The sequence below is a fragment of the Aspergillus clavatus genome, genomic scaffold (genome assembly GCF_000002715.2).
Source record: "Aspergillus clavatus NRRL 1 1099423829804 genomic scaffold, whole genome shotgun sequence".
In the NCBI taxonomy this organism is placed as follows: domain Eukaryota; kingdom Fungi; phylum Ascomycota; class Eurotiomycetes; order Eurotiales; family Aspergillaceae; genus Aspergillus; species Aspergillus clavatus.
This window is the reverse complement of record NW_001517095.1, coordinates 1127538-1145483: the sequence shown is the minus strand read 5'-3', so window position 1 is coordinate 1145483 and position 17946 is coordinate 1127538. Positions and strand designations below refer to the sequence as shown.

At 50.3% G+C, this 17946-nt stretch overlaps 8 protein-coding genes across 8 annotated transcripts, besides 4 other annotated features; 3 read left to right on the top strand and 5 right to left on the bottom strand.

The window, feature by feature from the left end:
- Window positions 1-58: 58 nt before the first annotated feature.
- Window positions 59-1643, bottom strand: ACLA_099160 (putative MFS transporter; the record flags this gene model as incomplete). The annotated part of the gene is made up of 3 exons (XM_001270397.1): window positions 59-1287; window positions 1334-1382; window positions 1437-1643. The coding sequence occupies 3 exons, from the start codon at window positions 1641-1643 to the stop codon at window positions 59-61; spliced, it is 1485 nt and encodes a 494-aa protein (XP_001270398.1).
- A 2400-nt stretch (window positions 1644-4043) lies between these two features.
- Window positions 4044-5774, top strand: ACLA_099150 (putative MFS transporter; the record flags this gene model as incomplete). The annotated part of the gene is made up of 8 exons (XM_001270396.1): window positions 4044-4111; window positions 4171-4331; window positions 4385-4507; window positions 4554-4910; window positions 4960-5013; window positions 5064-5111; window positions 5164-5475; window positions 5524-5774. 8 exons carry the CDS (start codon window positions 4044-4046, stop codon window positions 5772-5774), a joined length of 1374 nt encoding a protein of 457 aa, XP_001270397.1.
- Window positions 5775-6380: 606 nt separating this feature from the next.
- ACLA_099140 (uncharacterized protein) lies at window positions 6381-7019 on the bottom strand (the record flags this gene model as incomplete). Its single annotated transcript, XM_001270395.1, has 1 exon — window positions 6381-7019. The coding sequence occupies one exon, from the start codon at window positions 7017-7019 to the stop codon at window positions 6381-6383; it is 639 nt and encodes a 212-aa protein (XP_001270396.1).
- Window positions 6449-6515: a microsatellite.
- Window positions 7020-7996: 977 nt separating the features above from the next.
- On the top strand, window positions 7997-9045 carry ACLA_099130 (oxidase ustYa family protein; the record flags this gene model as incomplete). Its single annotated transcript, XM_001270394.1, has 5 exons — window positions 7997-8228; window positions 8299-8430; window positions 8477-8607; window positions 8653-8752; window positions 8804-9045. 5 exons carry the CDS (start codon window positions 7997-7999, stop codon window positions 9043-9045), a joined length of 837 nt encoding a protein of 278 aa, XP_001270395.1.
- Window positions 9046-9264: 219 nt separating this feature from the next.
- ACLA_099120 (cupredoxin domain-containing protein) lies at window positions 9265-10327 on the bottom strand (the record flags this gene model as incomplete). Its single annotated transcript, XM_001270393.1, has 4 exons — window positions 9265-9813; window positions 9857-9925; window positions 9975-10010; window positions 10058-10327. The coding sequence occupies 4 exons, from the start codon at window positions 10325-10327 to the stop codon at window positions 9265-9267; spliced, it is 924 nt and encodes a 307-aa protein (XP_001270394.1).
- A 1026-nt stretch (window positions 10328-11353) lies between these two features.
- ACLA_099110 (putative alpha-L-arabinofuranosidase) lies at window positions 11354-13602 on the top strand (the record flags this gene model as incomplete). Its single annotated transcript, XM_001270392.1, has 7 exons — window positions 11354-11558; window positions 11614-12112; window positions 12163-12246; window positions 12303-12412; window positions 12458-12597; window positions 12646-13152; window positions 13213-13602. The coding sequence occupies 7 exons, from the start codon at window positions 11354-11356 to the stop codon at window positions 13600-13602; spliced, it is 1935 nt and encodes a 644-aa protein (XP_001270393.1).
- Window positions 13603-13648: 46 nt separating this feature from the next.
- Window positions 13649-13675: a microsatellite.
- Window positions 13650-13675: a microsatellite.
- Window positions 13676-13691: 16 nt separating this feature from the next.
- On the bottom strand, window positions 13692-15633 carry ACLA_099100 (catalase; the record flags this gene model as incomplete). Its single annotated transcript, XM_001270391.1, has 9 exons — window positions 13692-13762; window positions 13810-14232; window positions 14284-14368; window positions 14414-14701; window positions 14748-14871; window positions 14943-15067; window positions 15119-15353; window positions 15420-15549; window positions 15606-15633. The coding sequence occupies 9 exons, from the start codon at window positions 15631-15633 to the stop codon at window positions 13692-13694; spliced, it is 1509 nt and encodes a 502-aa protein (XP_001270392.1).
- Window positions 15372-15395: a microsatellite.
- A 779-nt stretch (window positions 15634-16412) lies between the features above and the next one.
- On the bottom strand, window positions 16413-17820 carry ACLA_099090 (FAD-dependent oxidoreductase; the record flags this gene model as incomplete). The annotated part of the gene is made up of 5 exons (XM_001270390.1): window positions 16413-16581; window positions 16639-16714; window positions 16772-17065; window positions 17113-17401; window positions 17449-17820. The coding sequence occupies 5 exons, from the start codon at window positions 17818-17820 to the stop codon at window positions 16413-16415; spliced, it is 1200 nt and encodes a 399-aa protein (XP_001270391.1).
- Window positions 17821-17946: the final 126 nt, after the last annotated feature.

Sequence of the window (17946 nt, the reverse complement as noted above, 5' to 3'; positions counted from 1 at the left end):
AAACAAGTGTTTATTAGATTAGTGTGATTCAACTACTACCTATATACTGTCATTCCACCTAATAAGTATACTTGTATTTCGGATGTCTATCACCCAGCTTGGCCAGCTGCTCCTCGTAAGGCAGATCCTCGACTCCCTGCAACAGCCCGACAGGATCGCTCTCCTTCTTCTGATTCTGTCTGCGCAACCACAGCACCTGCGCCACGACCAGCGTCATCGCAACCACCAACAGCGACAGATTAAACCGGATGCCGAGCTTGTAATATGGAGCAGACTCCTTGGGATAGATCCAAGTGCTCATGATACCACCGACGTTGGTCGAGATGAAGGCCATGGCAACGGCAGTGGCACGACGAACATGACCAGCGGTGTTGTTGGGTACCCAGCTGATCAGGCAGGGGGCGCAAGCATAGACACCCGTGACGAGAAGCACAAGGGCCGAGTAGCGCACGGCGAGACCGCGCCCGTTGACGGCCATGGCGGCGCCGATCAGCGCAATACCGCTGGTGACAAAGGCACCGACGCCACGCTGCTGCCGACGGTCAGAAATGTATGCTGTCAGCATGGTGACGACGAAGCCGCAGGCGTAAGGGGGCACGGTCATGAGCTGGGTCTTGGTGGAGCTGTATCCGAAGCCCTGAACGATCGAGGGGGAGAAGTAAGCGAGACCAAAGAGGCAGGCGCCGTTGGAGAAGAGGATGAGGCAGACGATCCAGACGTGGACATCCTTCAGAACGGAGAACACCTCCTTGAGGGTCACCTTGGCCTCAGTCTCGAAGGTGTTGCCGTCCTGCTTGAGACGGGCGACGCAGCGCTCAGCATGTTCGGAGCGGAAGGTGAGGACCTTCTCGGGTCCGTTGGGAAGCATGAAGAAGGAGAACAGGCCGAAGCAGATTGTGAAGAGACCCTCGAGGAGGAAGATCCACTGCCAGCCCTTCATGCCACCGACGCCGCTCATCTGCTGAATAGCTGCCGCTAGGAGGCCTGAGAAAGCACCGCTGAGAGAGGCGGCGGAAAAGAATAGGGCGATGCGGACCTGCAGCTCGTGGCGGCGATAGAAGTTGGAGAGGAAGAGGACGATGCCCGGGAATAGACCACCCTCGAGCAGACCCAGGAAGAAGCGACACGCCAAGAATCCAGGGTAGTTGTGTACTTGGGATTGAAGGGTGGTGACTAGACCCCAGAGCGCGCACAGAGTTGGGAGGAGGATGCGAGGGCCGATGATTTTGAGGAGGAGGTTGGAGGGGAGTTCGGAGAGGACATAAGGGACGTATGTCACGGTAATGGCTGGTCCGGTTAGTGTAATCGCAGTGGAGGAACTAAGGGGACATACCGGTTTTGTATTGCAGATCAGTCAACTTGAGGTCTTTTTCCAAACCAGCCTTGGGTGGATTGTCAGCACGTTATCCTCGAGTCCCCGCTGTCAAGGAACCTACCACCCGTGCATTTCCAACATTAGCACGATCCAGCCATGCCAGCAGATACAGCATCAAAGTCATGGGCATGAGCAGCATGTCCAGTCTCATCACCGTCTCACGGTCGATTCTCTTGGTCTCCTCGTCCATGGGGATCTCCTCTTCAACGAGTTCCCTCTTGGCCTCAGTATCGTCGACATGATTCCTAAATGACTTGACGTCGGTCATTTTAGCAAATTGATCTGAGGTCTCGCAGAATTTTAATTTTTTTTTTTTTTTTACCGTCAGGAACAGTCGCCATACCGGTCGTTCCCTGTGGCTATGATCGTCTTTATAGTCATCCTGGGCGAGCTGTTAGTCATTGTGTGACTGGGTTGGAGTATTTCCAGGCAGAGCGGAGCAATTCCGGAGCATATCGCATGAAGATGACTAGTGCTGCAGAAGCGCAGGACAGCTGACCACCAAAAACCGCCATCTATACGGGCTTGTGGTCCCTGCGTGGCGGTTTAGCTTTGTGCGGCCGAACTTGGCATTTCCTCCTGATTTGCCCGTTGCTGTGTACGATCCATCCCCAAGTCAGTGGATGGAGTCTCTTCAAGGCCAGAATCCCCATATTCCACTGTTGAGAATCTTGGGAACCCAACTATCTGCTCGCTATCCTGGTAGCGACTGGCGACTAGCCAGAAGCTAGCTCAACTGGCCTATTTCGCATCTCGCAGGGATCTGGATTCTGGGGTAGCGGGGGGGCCGGGACAACAAGCGAGAGAGTTCAAATTGCGGGGAGTCAAAGAATGCAATTCTTTCTCGCTGCTTTTTCCAGCCTCTCTGATTCGCCGATCACTGAGAAATTCCCTGATAGTGAAGCCGCGGCTCTTGCTTTTAGCTTCGGTAAACTGCCGTGGTCCAAAACCGACTACGGCCAAGAAAGTCAATTGCTGCCTCGACCTCGTGGCAGCTGTCCGGCCCATTCTCTAGGTAGCAACCATGGTCGTCCTTACAAAACCTAAACGGCAGACGGATTCTGTCCAAAAGAATGCCTTGTTTTCAACAGATCCATGTAATTATGAGAAGATGGTGGACATGGAGTGTGATCTTGTTCTGTCGCATGCCTGACTCGATATATCTCTTCCCCATATCGTATTCACCTTGCAGATAGTGCGAGTCATCCAATGTAAAATGTCTGATATATGCTTCTTCAATGACTAGCTTTGCCTTTATTGAGCTGCAATCTAAACCCAAATCACAACCCTAATAGATTAACAAAACAAGCAGTCAAGAGGAAGCACTGTGAGGCGGCAAGTCACGGATAGAATGATTCGGAAGGCTCAAGGGAGAGTCTTGTTGGACAGCCTGAATTCAAATACCCGCGTTGACAGTGACAATCCCAATGTCATGTATGCTTTCGGTGGTCAAAAAGAAACTTCGGTACGGTGTCGGTTGGGGTATATCAATGCTAAGATCACTCGCAGGAACGAGGGATTATTGTAGAGTAGCCGGGGATCCAGTGATATAGCAACGCCAAGGGTACCACATCCCCCTTACTCTGGGGCAGAATGCGATATATAATAATCCGAGATGAGATCTAGGACTCGACCTAGTTGATAACCTCAGGTCGGGAGCGTCCATGATCGTCTACAGGTCTATCCTTAGGGCCCCGATCGCTTCAGATCAATTCAGCTAAAACTGCTGATCCGGTCTGGTCGGCAGCGTTTGCAAAGCCATCACACGATTGTAATCCATAAAGTTCTGGTTTCATTCTCTAGGGGCGATAGTGCAACTAGACTGGTCTAGTATGTAGCTCGGACCGATCAGTCGTCCAAGTATGAGTCTCCTAGAGTGTCCGTTCGGCTCTTCTCACTATATAAGCAGAGAACATCATAGTGGCAACCAACTCTTGAAACACGATTGATGTTACACTCCGTATATCGGCATATATGTCTTAAATCTGGATAAATCAGCCTAGGATGGATATGGAATACCGCCCTTGATCTTGAATATTATTATAGAGTTTTATCCGGTTATGCTTCGCAGGCACCTCAGCGATCACGTCGCTCGAATCTGGGATTCCCATGCATCAGACTCGCCTCTTGCCTTGTACAATCGACCAAGCTTTACGTTCAGAATCTCCAAACCAACCAAGCCTAGACACAAGGCTCGTCGTCTAAGTCTGATTGCTGGACTTTGACCCGCCAAGAAGCGCCATCTGCGATAGTGTCAGAGTGGCTGATTGCACCGGGCCGATTGTTGCCCATTCCAGTCATCGATCTACATGCGGATTATGGCTGCATTATTGAGTCTCCAGTGAACTCTCTCTGGGGAAGGGACCAACTCCATTTTTCTCGGTTTGGTGACCTGGTTTTGATCTTCCCCAGTTATGAATCATCGCGTAGGCCTCCGACGTCGGCGGACGCCCGTAGGATAAAAACATTCGACGCTCTTCGAAGCCGCCCCTTTGATAGTTTCAATCCCAGTCAGATTTCACGCCAGCCATGGGGGTCATCGGTCGGTCGCATGTCTCCGCCCTGAATTGACGCAGCTAACCCCTTGTTAGAAGAGAAAGGACGCGCCGAGAATGGCGACGATTCATCGTTCGATGCGGTTCCAAAATCGATCAATGAGCGAAAACTCATGGCCAAAATTGACTGGCATGTCATTCCGTGTCTGTGTGTCATGTATTTGCTCGCGTTTTTAGATCGGTATAATATCTCCGCCGTCTAAGCCTTTTGGTTGCTATACTGAACAACAGTCACTGTAGTGTCAATATTAGCAATGCAGCCATTCTAGGCTTGCAGGAAGACCTGAATATCGAGTCCGGGACAAAATACAACACTGCCTTGACCATCTTTTTCGTACCGTATATCATCTTTGAAATTCCGTCGAACATTCTGCTGAAGAAACTGAACCCGCATGTCTGGTGTATGTGCCCTCCGTTCATCTCTATGAGCTTCCGTACTGATCGCACGCTCCAGTATCACTTTGCATGTTTGGCTTCGGCCTTGTCATGGTATTCCAGGGCCTTGTGCAGAACTGGGGTGGCTTAATGGCCACTCGCTGGTTTTTGGGCATGTTTGAGACCGGTCTATTCCCCGGATGTAGGTGACCTTCGCCTTCAACCAGTACTCCGCTAACATGGTTCAGGTTTCTATCTTATGGGCATGTGGTACAAGCGCAGCGAAGCCCAAAAGCGATTCAGTTTTTTCTTCGGCTCGACCACACTCGCCGGTGCATTTGGCGGGCTGTTGGCGAGCGGAATCGGCAAGATGGATGGTCTCCGTGGCTATGGGGGCTGGCGCTGGGTGTTTATCATCGAGGGAGTGATTACCTGTGTGGCTGCGATGATCTGCTTTTTCATCGTGCCTGGTTTCCCAGAGGATGTCAAGTGGCTCACTGAAGAAGAGCGGGAATTCATCCGCGACAAGCTGGCGGATGATGTCGGTACATCTGCTACACATGTCAATGTCGGATGGCGGGACGTGCTGGCTGTTTTCAAAGACTGTAAGCTTTATCTCCATGACGATGATCATGGGAAGCTAACATGGAGCAGACAAGATCTTCATCGGTGGGTGGATGTACTTTGGACAGGTTGTGACTGCCTACGGTATGCCTCTACTCGCCGCTATCAATCGGGTTGCATATTAACTCTGACAGGATATGCGTACTTTGCGCCGACTATTATCAGAACCTACGGCTACGATGGTATGACCACGAGTATTACTCCTATGGCGATATATCTAACTAACCCGTCCAGCAATCAAAACCCAGCTCTATTCTATCCCTCCTTGGGCCGCTGCTTTCGGCTTCTCCATGCTTATTGCCTACCTTTCGGATCGATTCCGCCATCGCTTCCTTTTCGCCATGATTCCCATGGTCATTGCGATGGCCGGGTTTGCCATTCTGCTCAATGTTCACAATAACCATCACGTCCAATATGGCGCCCTGTTCCTCGTGACTGCCGGCTGCTACAGCGCAATGCCGGTGCTGGTCTGTTGGTTCTCCATGAATCTGGGAGGTCATCGCCGTCGCAGCGTAGGGACGGCTTGGCAGATTGGGTTTGGAAACAGTATGCCACTCGATGCTCATTATCTAGTGCTATGCTAACGGATTCTAGTTGGTGGAATCATCTCAACCTACTCCTTCCTCAAAAAGGATGCGCCCTTCTACCGCAACGGGTATATCATCAGCTTATCCTTCCTGTGCTTCTCAGCGGCGCTGGCCGTCGTCTACTTCTTGTCGATTCTCCACGACAACAAGAAGCGCGACCGTGCTATCGCAGATGGATCGATTGATCCGCAGGCACTGCCCGAAGAACAGTTGGAGTACATGGGAGACCTGTCGCCTACGTATCGTTATGCGTACTGATGCTGGCGGGTGATGATCATTCTTAGCGACTGATGAGGGCTATACTTATCGCTAGCGGAGCCAGCAGATTCTGGAGCACTCCGATACCGGCTTCCTGGTTATAGATCTCTCTTTTCTAATTGGATCATTAATGGTGTCTAATCTTGAGAATTCTACTAAGGCCATCTGGACCGTAGTGGAGCCTGGGGAAGGCTTTTTGTATCACGTGGGACCGCGCTGTCATAACATTTATAACTAGCTCGGATTGTATGTGTAAAATATTGCAATTATTATGTAGTTAGGGCGGTTATTCTCTACTTCGTATTATGTGTGTAGTACCCTTGTTCATATCAATTTAGCCTACTGGGTGCAACTCCGCAGCTATTACCAGATGAAATTAGCATTAAAGGAGTGTAGTCATATCATTCATCATCTGTCACATAAATCCCAACTGATCAATGACAACTGCCGACTCAAAGATCGCCTCTGATGCATGATCAGATCACATCTCGCCTCGAACGAAACACACTTTTCAATTGGAAATCTGGAGTTGCATGTCAGTTTTATGCTAAAGCCAAGAAGTCGTCGACGAGCAGACTGACCGTCCCCATTGCACCAGATACTCATCTAGTAATTCTCGTATGTGCCATAGTCGCCGTAGTTACCATAGTCACCATAATTGACCGGGGTGGGAGAGGTCGTCGAGGTCGAAGTCGTCGAGGTCGAAGTCGTCGAGGTCGAGGTTGTCGGGGTCGAGGTCGTGGGAGAAGGTTTGTCGTCTCTCTTCACCTTGTACGAACCGTAATCGCCGTACTTTCCGTAGTCGCCATAGTCTCCATACTCATCATAGTTGCCGTAGTCTCCCGGGGTGGGAGTCTCGGTCTTAGTCTCAGTGGTGCTGGGAGAGGGTTCCTCATCCTCTCTCTTGGCCTTGTACTGGCCATAGTCGCCGTATTTGCCGTAGTTGCCATAGCCTTTGTAGGCACCGTAGCCGGCGGCGGTGGTTGTGGAGGGCCTGTCCTCCCGCTTGTAGTGGCCATAGTTGGCATATTTGCCGTAGTCTCCGTAGTTGGCCGGAGTAGTGGTCGCCGAGGGCTTATCTTCTCGCTTGTAGTGGCCATAGTCGCCATACTTGCCGTAGTTGCCGTAGCCCTTGTAGTCACCGTACCCAGCAGCAGCAGTGGTCTCGGCGCGGGCTTCCTCGACGGGACGGGCGCTGACACCCAGCGCCAGAAGGAGCACGGCTCCCTTGCTAATAAAGTGCATTGTTCGGGGTGGGAAAGGTCGAAGAGGAGGGGAGGTTGGTGTGTGAGGAGAGGGAAGAACTAGAGCAACGAGGACAAGGATTGTTGGTCTTTATAGACGACCAGCAGTCAGTATATGGCATCCCCGCCGTGTTTTTCAGGAATAGCAACGGGGTTCATCTGCATCCATGATGTCGTAGGAGCTCTCGTTATTGGATAAGTCTCTGGTGACTGCAGTGGTTGAGAGCCGGGCTGGAGACAAGCTTGTCATGGCGTTCCAATCACAACCACCACCTGCTGCAACGGATAAACAATGCATCTAAGCTATATTGAATGTTGTGTTACATCCAACAAGGCCTTGTTGCCACAAGCTTCACACAATGATCTTCGTTCATCTCCGTTGAACCGTTCTTGTGGCAGCCGTGGGACTGCAAAGGCAAAAATCGTGTCGGTTTCTAAGTATATCTCTCAGACATCCCTTCGATTGGACAACCACGCCATCCCTCGAATCGACTGGATACCTAGACCAAATTTAAACGGCCGGAATAGGAATTTGCACCCATTTCCTGCATGTCTCAATGCCTGCATCTGCTGGGGATGGCCTCCTCCCCCGCTGGCTCGTGACTCTTCGATGCAGGCCAAGGGCCTCGCCAGCCAGTCAATTGCATCACGACGCCACGACTCATGTCATTCATCGACATCCTAGCTGAGACAAACCTGCAGCCAAACGGTGCCCGGATCGCACAAAGCCGACAAGGCATGCCAAACAGGGCTTTCCGTGTCTTACAACTCATCGCGCAGGTTGCATCCGCCCCGTTACTCCTCAATAATCCACCAGCGGTGGAGGGGGTGAGACAAACCCACGGACACGAGCTGTGCAGGATGTAATAAAATGATGTTGATATTGGGATGATTGTGCGGCATTTATGGCCTTTGCTTCTCGTCTCGGTGTTGAATCCTGCTTGATGTGTCCAACAATCCCTCTCTCTCATACACATTATGGCCCGCCTCGAGTCCGATCACGAAACCGACGCCAACTACGGTCTGCTGAAAAACGAAGAGGCCCAGCAATGGACTCATGACGAGCAGCCTCGAGAAAGGCGGTTGAGTTTCTGGATGAATATCGTTCTTCTTGTTGCGACCGCAGTCATTTCCTGCGTAGTCGGGGTGTTCATCGGGCACCAAGTGCCGGACTTGAACAAGATCTGTTCTTTCCATACTTCTCACTATTGTGAGTCTCCATAAAATGATGGAGAAATAGGCGAGACTTTGAAACGAAGGCACGATACTAATGGCTACAGCTCCGGTGGTCTCCAATGTGGACATCACGTATCAACCCGAGCGGTTCAACGGGTCGCTGCTCAAGGAGAACATCTACCGACAAGATGCGAGCCCCGAGGTCGACGCTGCCTGGGAGGCATTGGGCGTGAATTGTAAGTGCCCAGAAGCCGACTAAACGAATATATTTGACCCGAACAGATCGAAGTTTGAGAGTGCCTGCTGAGGAAGCGGAGCGAGCTGGCCTGGCGTCGGACCAGGTGAAGATCAGCCAGAAGTACGGTGGAGGATATCCAGCAAATGTCGAAGGCTTCCATCATCTCCACTGTCTGGTATGATTCTCTCTGAACAGTGTGCGAATCTTACTGACGGGTCAGAATCTTCTCCGGCAAACCCTGTACTACAACTACGATTACTATCATGACCTGGGTCATGGAGCCTTCAAGAACGACGACTTTATCGTCCGACGACACGTCTGTAAGTATCCAGCCTTGGTAAATTCATGATTGGTAGATACTAATTTACCAGCTCACTGTCTGGATATCCTGCGACAGCAGCTCATGTGCACCATCGACACCGGTGTTCTCGGCCAGGTTTGGATTCATCCTGAGCATCCCGAAGCATATGTCGACTTCAACACGCAGCATCAATGCAAGAACTTTGAAATTATCCGACAGTATGCTGAGAAGAACCAACTGCCGGCTCAGATTCCCAAGGATTTCCTGGAGCCTCCCAAGTCCGGCGACAGGATCTATGAACAGATTCCATGATTCGGGCCTTGATGCTATTGCAACGTACCAGGTGAATCCACCCTCTTACGTCTATATGTATAAAATTAGCCTTCACTATCATTATTTCTGAGACCGGAATCTCACATGGTATCTGATAAAACGAAACGACAATAGAAAGTTTCAGATGACGGACATTAATAAACAACAGCAGAGAAAGTGGGACAACAAATAATCTAACAAGGCAATTCAGATGCTGCATCACCTCCATCCGTAATACATCCCTCCTGGCCTTCCTCCCACCACACTTCTGGCCTCTAGCTCCATTGGCTCATGGATCTGTACCTGCTGTTCTCGCTGCTGGTTCGCCACAGCCGTCTCCCAATCCCAATATCCCCCTCCCTGTGGCGGAGAGATTACCGGCGGAGACGCATTCGAGGATGGTGGAAACGTTCCATGTCCCCCCACTGACGACGGGGCCACAAGCCCCTGGTCACTCTTGACTTCACCCTGGTTGCTGGAAAATGCCCAGCGAGCCGTTCGCTCCATACGGCCGTCTTCCGACGACATCCACTTCCTGTAGATTCGGTTTCGACCCAGCGTAAAGAACAGGATGAGTAGCACGCCAACGAAAAAGACAGCCCCGATGACAGTGCCGGCAATTGCGCCTCCGCTTAAAGGTGCATGGTGTGTGTTGGGATGCGAGGAAGAAGCACTCGTCCCCTCAGCTGGTGGTGATTGGCCGGGAACAAGCATGTAAGGGTACTGGAGTGCTCGGGCGTATTGCGCCTCCCAGGTCATGGTTTGGTTCTAAGCGTGTCAGATGAGTATGGAGGATCAGGTAGTGACCTACCGGGTTAATAACCCCGACCATGCCATTGACAAGGCAGGAGTCAATCGCTGTGCAATAAAAGAAGGTGGGCTGTACTCTTGTCAATTTTTGGTTTGATATGCCATATCGAAAAGCTTACCGTGGTATCGTTCACAACCAATGACCATGTTGGTGGCTAACCCAAGTCAGCATGCATCATCCAGCAGCAGGGGAGAGACTGACATTTCCCTTTAGTTGACCACTACTATCCAGATCGAAGCTGTCAAAAACACCCGAATAGAAGATTTCCCCCGTAGCTGGTACACACGGTGCCATAAAATCCGCTTTGACGACAGAGTGGTTACGCGGGTAGAACTCGAAAGTGATGACATCGCCTACAGCTGCAGAGATCTTATGAGGCGAGTACTGATGCGGATCTTCCTTCGATCCCACTTTGACGATGTGTGTTGCATGGGGGGCAGCCGAGGACCGTGTCGGGTTAATCGTAGTCATTTCTGGCTGGCGGGTTGTTGGTGATGCACAAGCTAGTAGACCCTGCAAAACCAGCAATGTAAATATCATTGCCGTCCACGTATATAGCATTTTGAATGGGAGTGGCAGAAGAGAGTCCCGTAAATCTGACAGTGCAGCACATGCGTTTCATATTCTACTCCCTCCAGTGTCGCCCGGTATGGCTTCATTGTCTTCCGAAGGACAAAGGGAGACAATGCAAGAAGATTAGCGCGGCGCCACATTTTTATTTTGGTGATTATCACGAGTTTCAGACACTCGTTCTCTTTGTATTGAGGTCTGTTCCTGACTTCTATCGAGTCTCATGGCCCGTGATTTCTTTGATGAGACTCACCGGCGGCCACCGGGCGTCCTTGTGAAGAACAAGATCCGTCCAATTGGAGATGGAGACATAATTTATATAGAGAGATCTCATCAGTCACCTCTACGAATGCTTTTTCATCGGATCATTGTCAGACTCGGGACTTTCACCTACTATGTGTTCCTAATCCGCTTGAGAAAAGTCCAGTACAGAAGGCTGTGCAGATTCCATGGGGGGGCAAGTCAAGGCTTCTTAGTGACTTATCTATCTCTCTAGGTTTTACTTTTATTATCTTACTATTGTGGTTGTAGGTTGGACATGTATACCAGTTGGTTGGCTTGGTGATTTCGTCTCTGTCGCTTTCCCGCAACGAGACAAGATACTGATAGGAATATAGACGTAATACTTCGAGGCTTTGAATATTCCCAGTCCCGTATAATGATATAATAGGCCAGGGACATTGCATCTCATGGCTTGTCAACCGTGACTTTGAATAAGGTTCAGTAACTGGATACTCCTTTGGCGGGGTGCAACGTCCCCTTGAATCATGACGTCTCCAGTGAAGGTACGGCCTGTCTGCTTGCAAGCACCTAGTTCACCTATCAAGGATAATAGAAAAAAAAATATTGGGTTGTATTCCCAGACTTCAGGTAGAATCCCTTTCGTTTCTACCCTCATCCGATCGCTCGTCTATATGCCAGTACACGATGAGAACACGGCCATGTTGGAGAGCACTTGAAGCGCTCATCATCCTGGGGTTTTTCTATGGAATTGATGCGCAAAATGCCGACAATATCCAAGATGGTAGGAACGAGACAATCTCGACTATTACTCTGACTGTGTCGAGAACCGGAGGAAACCAGTCAAGCCCGCTTCTTTATGGCGCGATGTTCGAGGAAATGGATCATTCGGGTACGATCTCACAGCGATCAACCCCCCAAAAAAGTATGCTGACAATCATGTATAGGAGACGGTGGCATCCACGGCCAGCTCCTACAGAATAATGGCTTCCAGGGGTTCGAGCCCGGAATCACTGCTTACAAGCCTGTTGGAGGTGTCAGTATCATTCAGGACGATTTGACCCCGGTAAGCAATGCCATTATATCGTCGCTACAGGTAGCAGTGCCATTTGGCACGACAGGCTACGTTGGCTTTGCAAATGAGGGTTACGCCGGTGTTCCCGTCACGGCAGCGACTTACCAGACATCTTTCTGGGTGATGGGTGGATATAGCGGGACGGTTACCATTCAGTTGGTAGATTCGATCAACGGCACTGTGTTTGCGACACAGAATATCACAGTTGAGAGTAATCCGCAGCACTTTACATTCTACGAGACGAGCCTAGAGTCTTCTCCTGCCGAGGACGGGAAGAACGAATGGCAGTTACTGTTTGATGGAGCTCAAGTCGGTGGTAGCTTTCTCAATTTCGGACTACCGCAACTATTCCCACCGACTTATAAAAATAGGTAATCCTCTGAACATGGCAGATGAAATTCACTGACTGATTCCAATGAAGGACAAATGGCTTGCGCCACGATGTTGCAACTTTCTTAGAGGCCTCTAGACCACGCTTCCTTCGGTTTCCAGGAGGGAACAATATGTATGTCAACCAAAGCCTTGCTGGTTTATGAAGCTCAACTCTTCTCCTAAATGTAGCGAAGGACTCAGTATTGCGGACCGATGGATCTGGAATCAAACCATTGGAGATGTTGTTGACCGTCCAGGACGTCCAGGGAACTGGTTCTACCCAAATACTGATGCCTTGGGTATGCGACTCCAGATCAATATGCAGAAATAGGCTGACAGTATAGGCCTGGATGAGTACATGTGGTGGTGCCATGACATGAACATGACTCCTGTCCTCGCCGTATGGGATGGAAAGTCATACGGAGGCATAGTCTCAGGTCCTGAACTGCAACCATATGTGGACGATATTATGAACGAGCTTGAGGTATGAATTGGTCCATTGATCACGGATACGATAGCTCACAAAATGCAGTATCTGACGGGGCCGCCGAACTCAACCTGGGGCAGTCTTCGCGCCAAACATGGCCGCGAAGCACCTTGGTCAATTGAATATGTCGAGATTGGAAACGAAGACGATCTAACAGGCGGATGCGACACATATCCTGATCGATTCACCCAGATCTACAATGCGATCCATTCCAAGTACCCCAACATCACCCTAATCGCCTCTCATGGGAACCCCGAGTGTCTCCCCGCGGCCCTTCCTCCAGGTGTCATCATCGATCTCCACTACTACCGTTCGGACGATGATCTAGTGGCCATGTTCAATCAGTATGATAACGTCCCTCGCAATCAACCACTCATGGTTGGGGAATGGGGCTGCAGAAATACAAGTGCCGAGCGAGGGCAATTCTGGACATACATGCGCGGGACATGCGCAGAGGCCGTCTACATGATCGGAATGGAGCGCAACAGCGACGTGGTCAAGATGTCGGCGTATGCTCCCTTGGTACAGAACTTCAAATTCACGCAGTGGTCGGTGAGTGTCACTTTCTTTTTGACCCTATCAAGTCCTTGTCTGTGCTGATGGTGTAAGTAGCCCACATTATTCGGGGTAGACTCGAGCCCAGGTTCTTTGACTCCTTCTACATCGTATTTTGTGCAGAAGATGTTTGCATCCACTTTGGGTGAGAAGATCGTACCAGTGACATCGTCGACTGGATTCGGGCCATGTTACTGGGTGGCCTCGCGGACTAATTCGACGTTCCATATCAAGATGGCCAACTACCAAGGACAGAATCAGACTGTTGATGTGGTTGTCCCGGAGACAAAGTCAGGAACCCTTGAGATGATCTCGGGCCCTGAGTATGCGGGAAATCTACCATCAGATGTGCTACTTCGTCCAGAGATACACAACATCTCCAGCCCGTATGGGGCGTATTCAATAATTATCCCGCCCTGGGGTGTAGCTGTACTAGCAGTCACATAGCTGTTGCATTATACTATTGTTGAGGTTCTCCATAATTCAAATAATATCTCTCTCTCTCTCTCTCTCTCTCTCTATATATGTTGCATATATCACGCAACAAGCTTCTCTGTTTCCTCCTGCAGTCGCTGACCTAGGCCTTCATCCACCCGGGCGAACATTTCTGACCTGTCAGCTCCGTTTTATGGCTTGAACAATGGAGAGACATACCATAAACCCTCTTCCGCAGGCTTACATCCTTCACGTTTTTGGTTTTATCCGCCAGGTTGCCGATCAAACGATCTTGATGTCCCTCCTCCTTACCCAGAACCCGCCACAGTCCCCTTGTCTGTTCATAATCGGCATCCACCACTGGACTGATGTAGCTGACGACTTCACCGACCCATTTCTCATGCTCAGTCATCGTACTCGCAACCGTGCCACTGCCCTTACTCGACGTAGCATAGACAGTGGGACTCAAGCTAGAGCCGATGTAGTTCGTGTGCCCACCATAATTATGAGAGTTCATGGCACCGTCGCGCTCAAAAGGACAGTAGACACTCGATCGCGCCCGGTTTGTCGGGAGTTGCTGGTAGTTAACACCAAGGCGATAGCGCTGGGCGTCGGGATATGCGAACATGCGGGCTTGGAGCACTGGTTCTGTCAGTTGATTCTCTACGGAGTACGGAGCATGACAAAACGTACTAGGATCAGCAGATGGTGCGATTCCAGGGACCATGGTCGAGGGAGAGAAAGCAGCCTGCTCGATATCGGCGAAGTAATTGTGTGGCTGTCCCATCAGCAACTTGTCTATCCGAGAAGATGAAATACTTACATTCTGGTTCAGGGTCATCTGTCCGAGCTTCCGCAGAGGATAATCCTTGTGCGGCCACACTTTAGTCATGTCGAAGATATTCCACTGGTAGGATTCGGCATCCTTGGGATCCATGACTTGCACGCAGACGTCCCAGGAGGGATACTCATCTCGTTCAATGGCCTCGTACATGTCTTGGATGAGATAGTCGGGGTTGCTGCCGTTGATCTGCTCGGACTGTTCACGGGTAAAGTTCTGAATCCCTTGCTTGCTCTTCAAGTGGAATTTGACATATTTGAAGGATCCATCCTGGTATGGTCAGCTTCGGTTGGTAATCGTAGGAAGCTAGCGGTACCTCTTTGGTCAACTTGTAGGTATGTCCGCTGTAGGCATTCATCTTACGCAGCGAGGCTGGAGTTCCTCGATCGCTGAAGAGAACCATCAGTTGATGGATGCTCTCAGGGCTTCCAGTGTGGAAACTGACCAGTTAGTATCAAGAATTCCTACGCTGCAGGTTGACTTACTCCCAGAACTGTCCATTGTTAGTCACCTCTGCTCGCCTATGTATGGAAAGAATCTCACCATGGCTGAATCGGGCAGATGCGATGCTGGATGGCGCTTATGAGATCGATTCAACGAGGGGAATTTTAGTGGATCGCGAATGAAGAACACAGGCTACATGAGATCAGCGCGGTGCCGTCACTCCTCTCTTCAAGTAATACTTGCTGTATTGTTGAAGATAAAATCCTGATTCCCCTCCTCGGTAAAGAACTTCATCGCAAAGCCATGAACATCACGAAGCGTGTCCGAGGAGCCACTTTCGCCACCCACGGTCGAGATACGGACAAGACATTCGGTCTTCTTGCCCACTCCGTTCAGGAAGCAGGCGCTGGTAATGTCGCTGTTGTCATCGGTAACCTCGAATACGCCATGAGCACCAGCAGCCTTTGCATGAACGACTCTAAAGAGGTAAATATCAGCTGCTGCTGCTGCTGCTGCTGCTTCAACTACGATTGCGGCTAGCTACCGTTCTGGGATACGCTCTCGAGAGAAATGAGCCAGGCTCTCAATCAATTGGGTGTCCTGCAGCAATGAAAGACCTCCGCCACGACCATCTCGCAGCTGGACGCTGGTTGCCGCGTTTGAGTAAGGGCAGCCTCCCGTAGGATCAGTATCACATTGTCAGTATCTATAAGATATGCGAATAACTCACCTTCCGCAAGAGTATAGTGATTCGGCATGGTGGGTTATCGCAAATCTGCAAATTTTTGCAGTCGGTCCTCAATCGAAGGCAGTGCCCTGGAAACCATAATTGATATATGATGCCTTCGACCCGTAATTTCGAGTCGATGACGTTTAGGGTTACGCCATAACCACATACAGCCAGCCGTTGTAGCAACCTTTTTTGTCAACCAAGATGATCTCACTCGGCCATTGATCAGTGTGCAGGCACTCAATTGCTAATTTCTTCCCGGGTAATCGACTTGGTTTATCTTGATCCCGGTCAGACCTTGGTAGACTGAAGCATCACTAGGCGATAGAGCCTCATACATATATCTTTTGTAATACAATTGACTGGTTTCAATTCATGGTGTTTTGATTCGTCAGATTGAATTTATCTTTCACCCAGATTAACTACCTAAACTTACTTCATACTAACGAGAGGGCTACCTTGAAGAATGGCCACTTTTTGGTTGCAATGTTCCAGGTACTTCATGCAGGACACAACTACGGTTACATACTAGCAAAGATAATCTGCCATCACCAATGGCTCACTAATAAGCAAACGGTCCTCGGTGACGGTCTATACAAGAAAGCCAATGAAAACCACATGTGTGCCCTCATGTTTATCTTCTGAATGCTTTCCTTGACTTATACAGCAAGGTATAGTCCACAAAGACAATTGCCCTTTCAGATCAAGGTCAAGCCCTTACAGACTTTGGAACCAACAGCGGTTCTAGACGGCATCTATCTATCGACAACTGGCTTCGGCTAGAATGACACATACTGGCCGTCCTTCTCAATTTAGCACCCTCTTGGCCACCAAGGGACTGCCATTGAGAATCTTTTGAAAGTCATGCGCATCTAGACAGGCTTGCCGTGAGTTGAGAACACTTGCGCCTGCCCGAGTGAACACGTCATTTTCATATTGCTCAACGGATCGACGCAGAGAGTCTGACGACAGAGAGCTGTTATGGTGTTAGCTTCCCACCAACGCCTTACTGCAGCGGAATCGGTCCCCATACCTCGATGACGTGAAATCAATCCTCTTGACAAGATCTCCCACATCGGCAATGGCGTTATTCGCGCCTTCACCACGGACTTCAACCAGCTCGGGAGTCAGTAACCAAGTGCGGGCACAAGAGATTAGAAACTTACACATGGTCATCGTGTGGGCCGAGTCTCCCATCATCAACACGCGAGCATGAGCCGTCTTGCCTGGATTGAACAACCAGTCTTCAATGCGAATGGAGCGTGCTTCCAGGCCATCAGGAATGTTCTGTATAAGTGATCGAAACGGTTCCACCCAGTTAGCCGTCAGCTGCTTCATCAGAGCGATGCGGCTTGGGCTGTCCTCGGGAAGTGGAATGTTTTTACTATCGGCCCATGAAACAATAATCTGGCACAGGTAGTTGTCGGTGCTGTCCTCAAAGTTATTGGGGGTATCAAGAACTAGACGTGTCAGTACCTGTAAATGGCGGTAAAAGGTCGATACATACAACTGAAGAATAGGAAAACGTTCGACTCCGGGTGAGCTCCCTGGAAAATATAGGGATCTATGGCTCGGGCACCGGCTGCTTGCTCCGGAGTATATGGAACCGTCACACCGAGGAGCTGAACAGGAAGCGGATTCATCTGACACGTATCGGGATAGACAAGTTTACGAACTCGGGAATGAGCTCCATCACAGGCGATCAGGAGACTACCTGTGTAGGAAGTCCCGTCTTCAAAGTGTGCGGTGACAGACGACTCCTCTGTGGATGTGACGTCCACAATCGTTTTCGACCACTATATCTGTCAGCAGGGAATTCTGCTCTGTAAACGGAAAGAACAACCTGAATATCAACTCCCGTGGTCAACAGCTCCCTCAACCTCCCCCGGTTCACCCGCACTCTCTCCGCAGCGGGTACCTCGAACAGCGCTGATGCTGAACTGAGGTCGAAAAACGGGAATCGACCAACATCGCCTTTGTCAGATGCTTCTTTGTTCACAGAGCACTCGGGTAACCGTGCTACGATCTCCTGGGGCAGCAGGTCCCGCAGGATCGGCAGTCCCCAATGGAGAGTGAGACCCCATCCTCCACTACGGATATTGATAGAAGAATCCCGTTCAAAGATAAGAAAGGGAACGCCTGATCTGTGCAAATACTGGGCCAGGGTCAAGCCGCTGATCCCTGCGCCGATGATGAGGACTGGGAGATCAGACATGGTGGCACTCGACTGACTTTTGGACATCGGGGGCTGTTCCTGTCAGAGTAGCCGAGTTAAAACCTTTGAAGAACAGGAGGGGGTAAGCAGCCCAGCACCCTTTTTTCCCCTTCCCTCCTTCAGCCT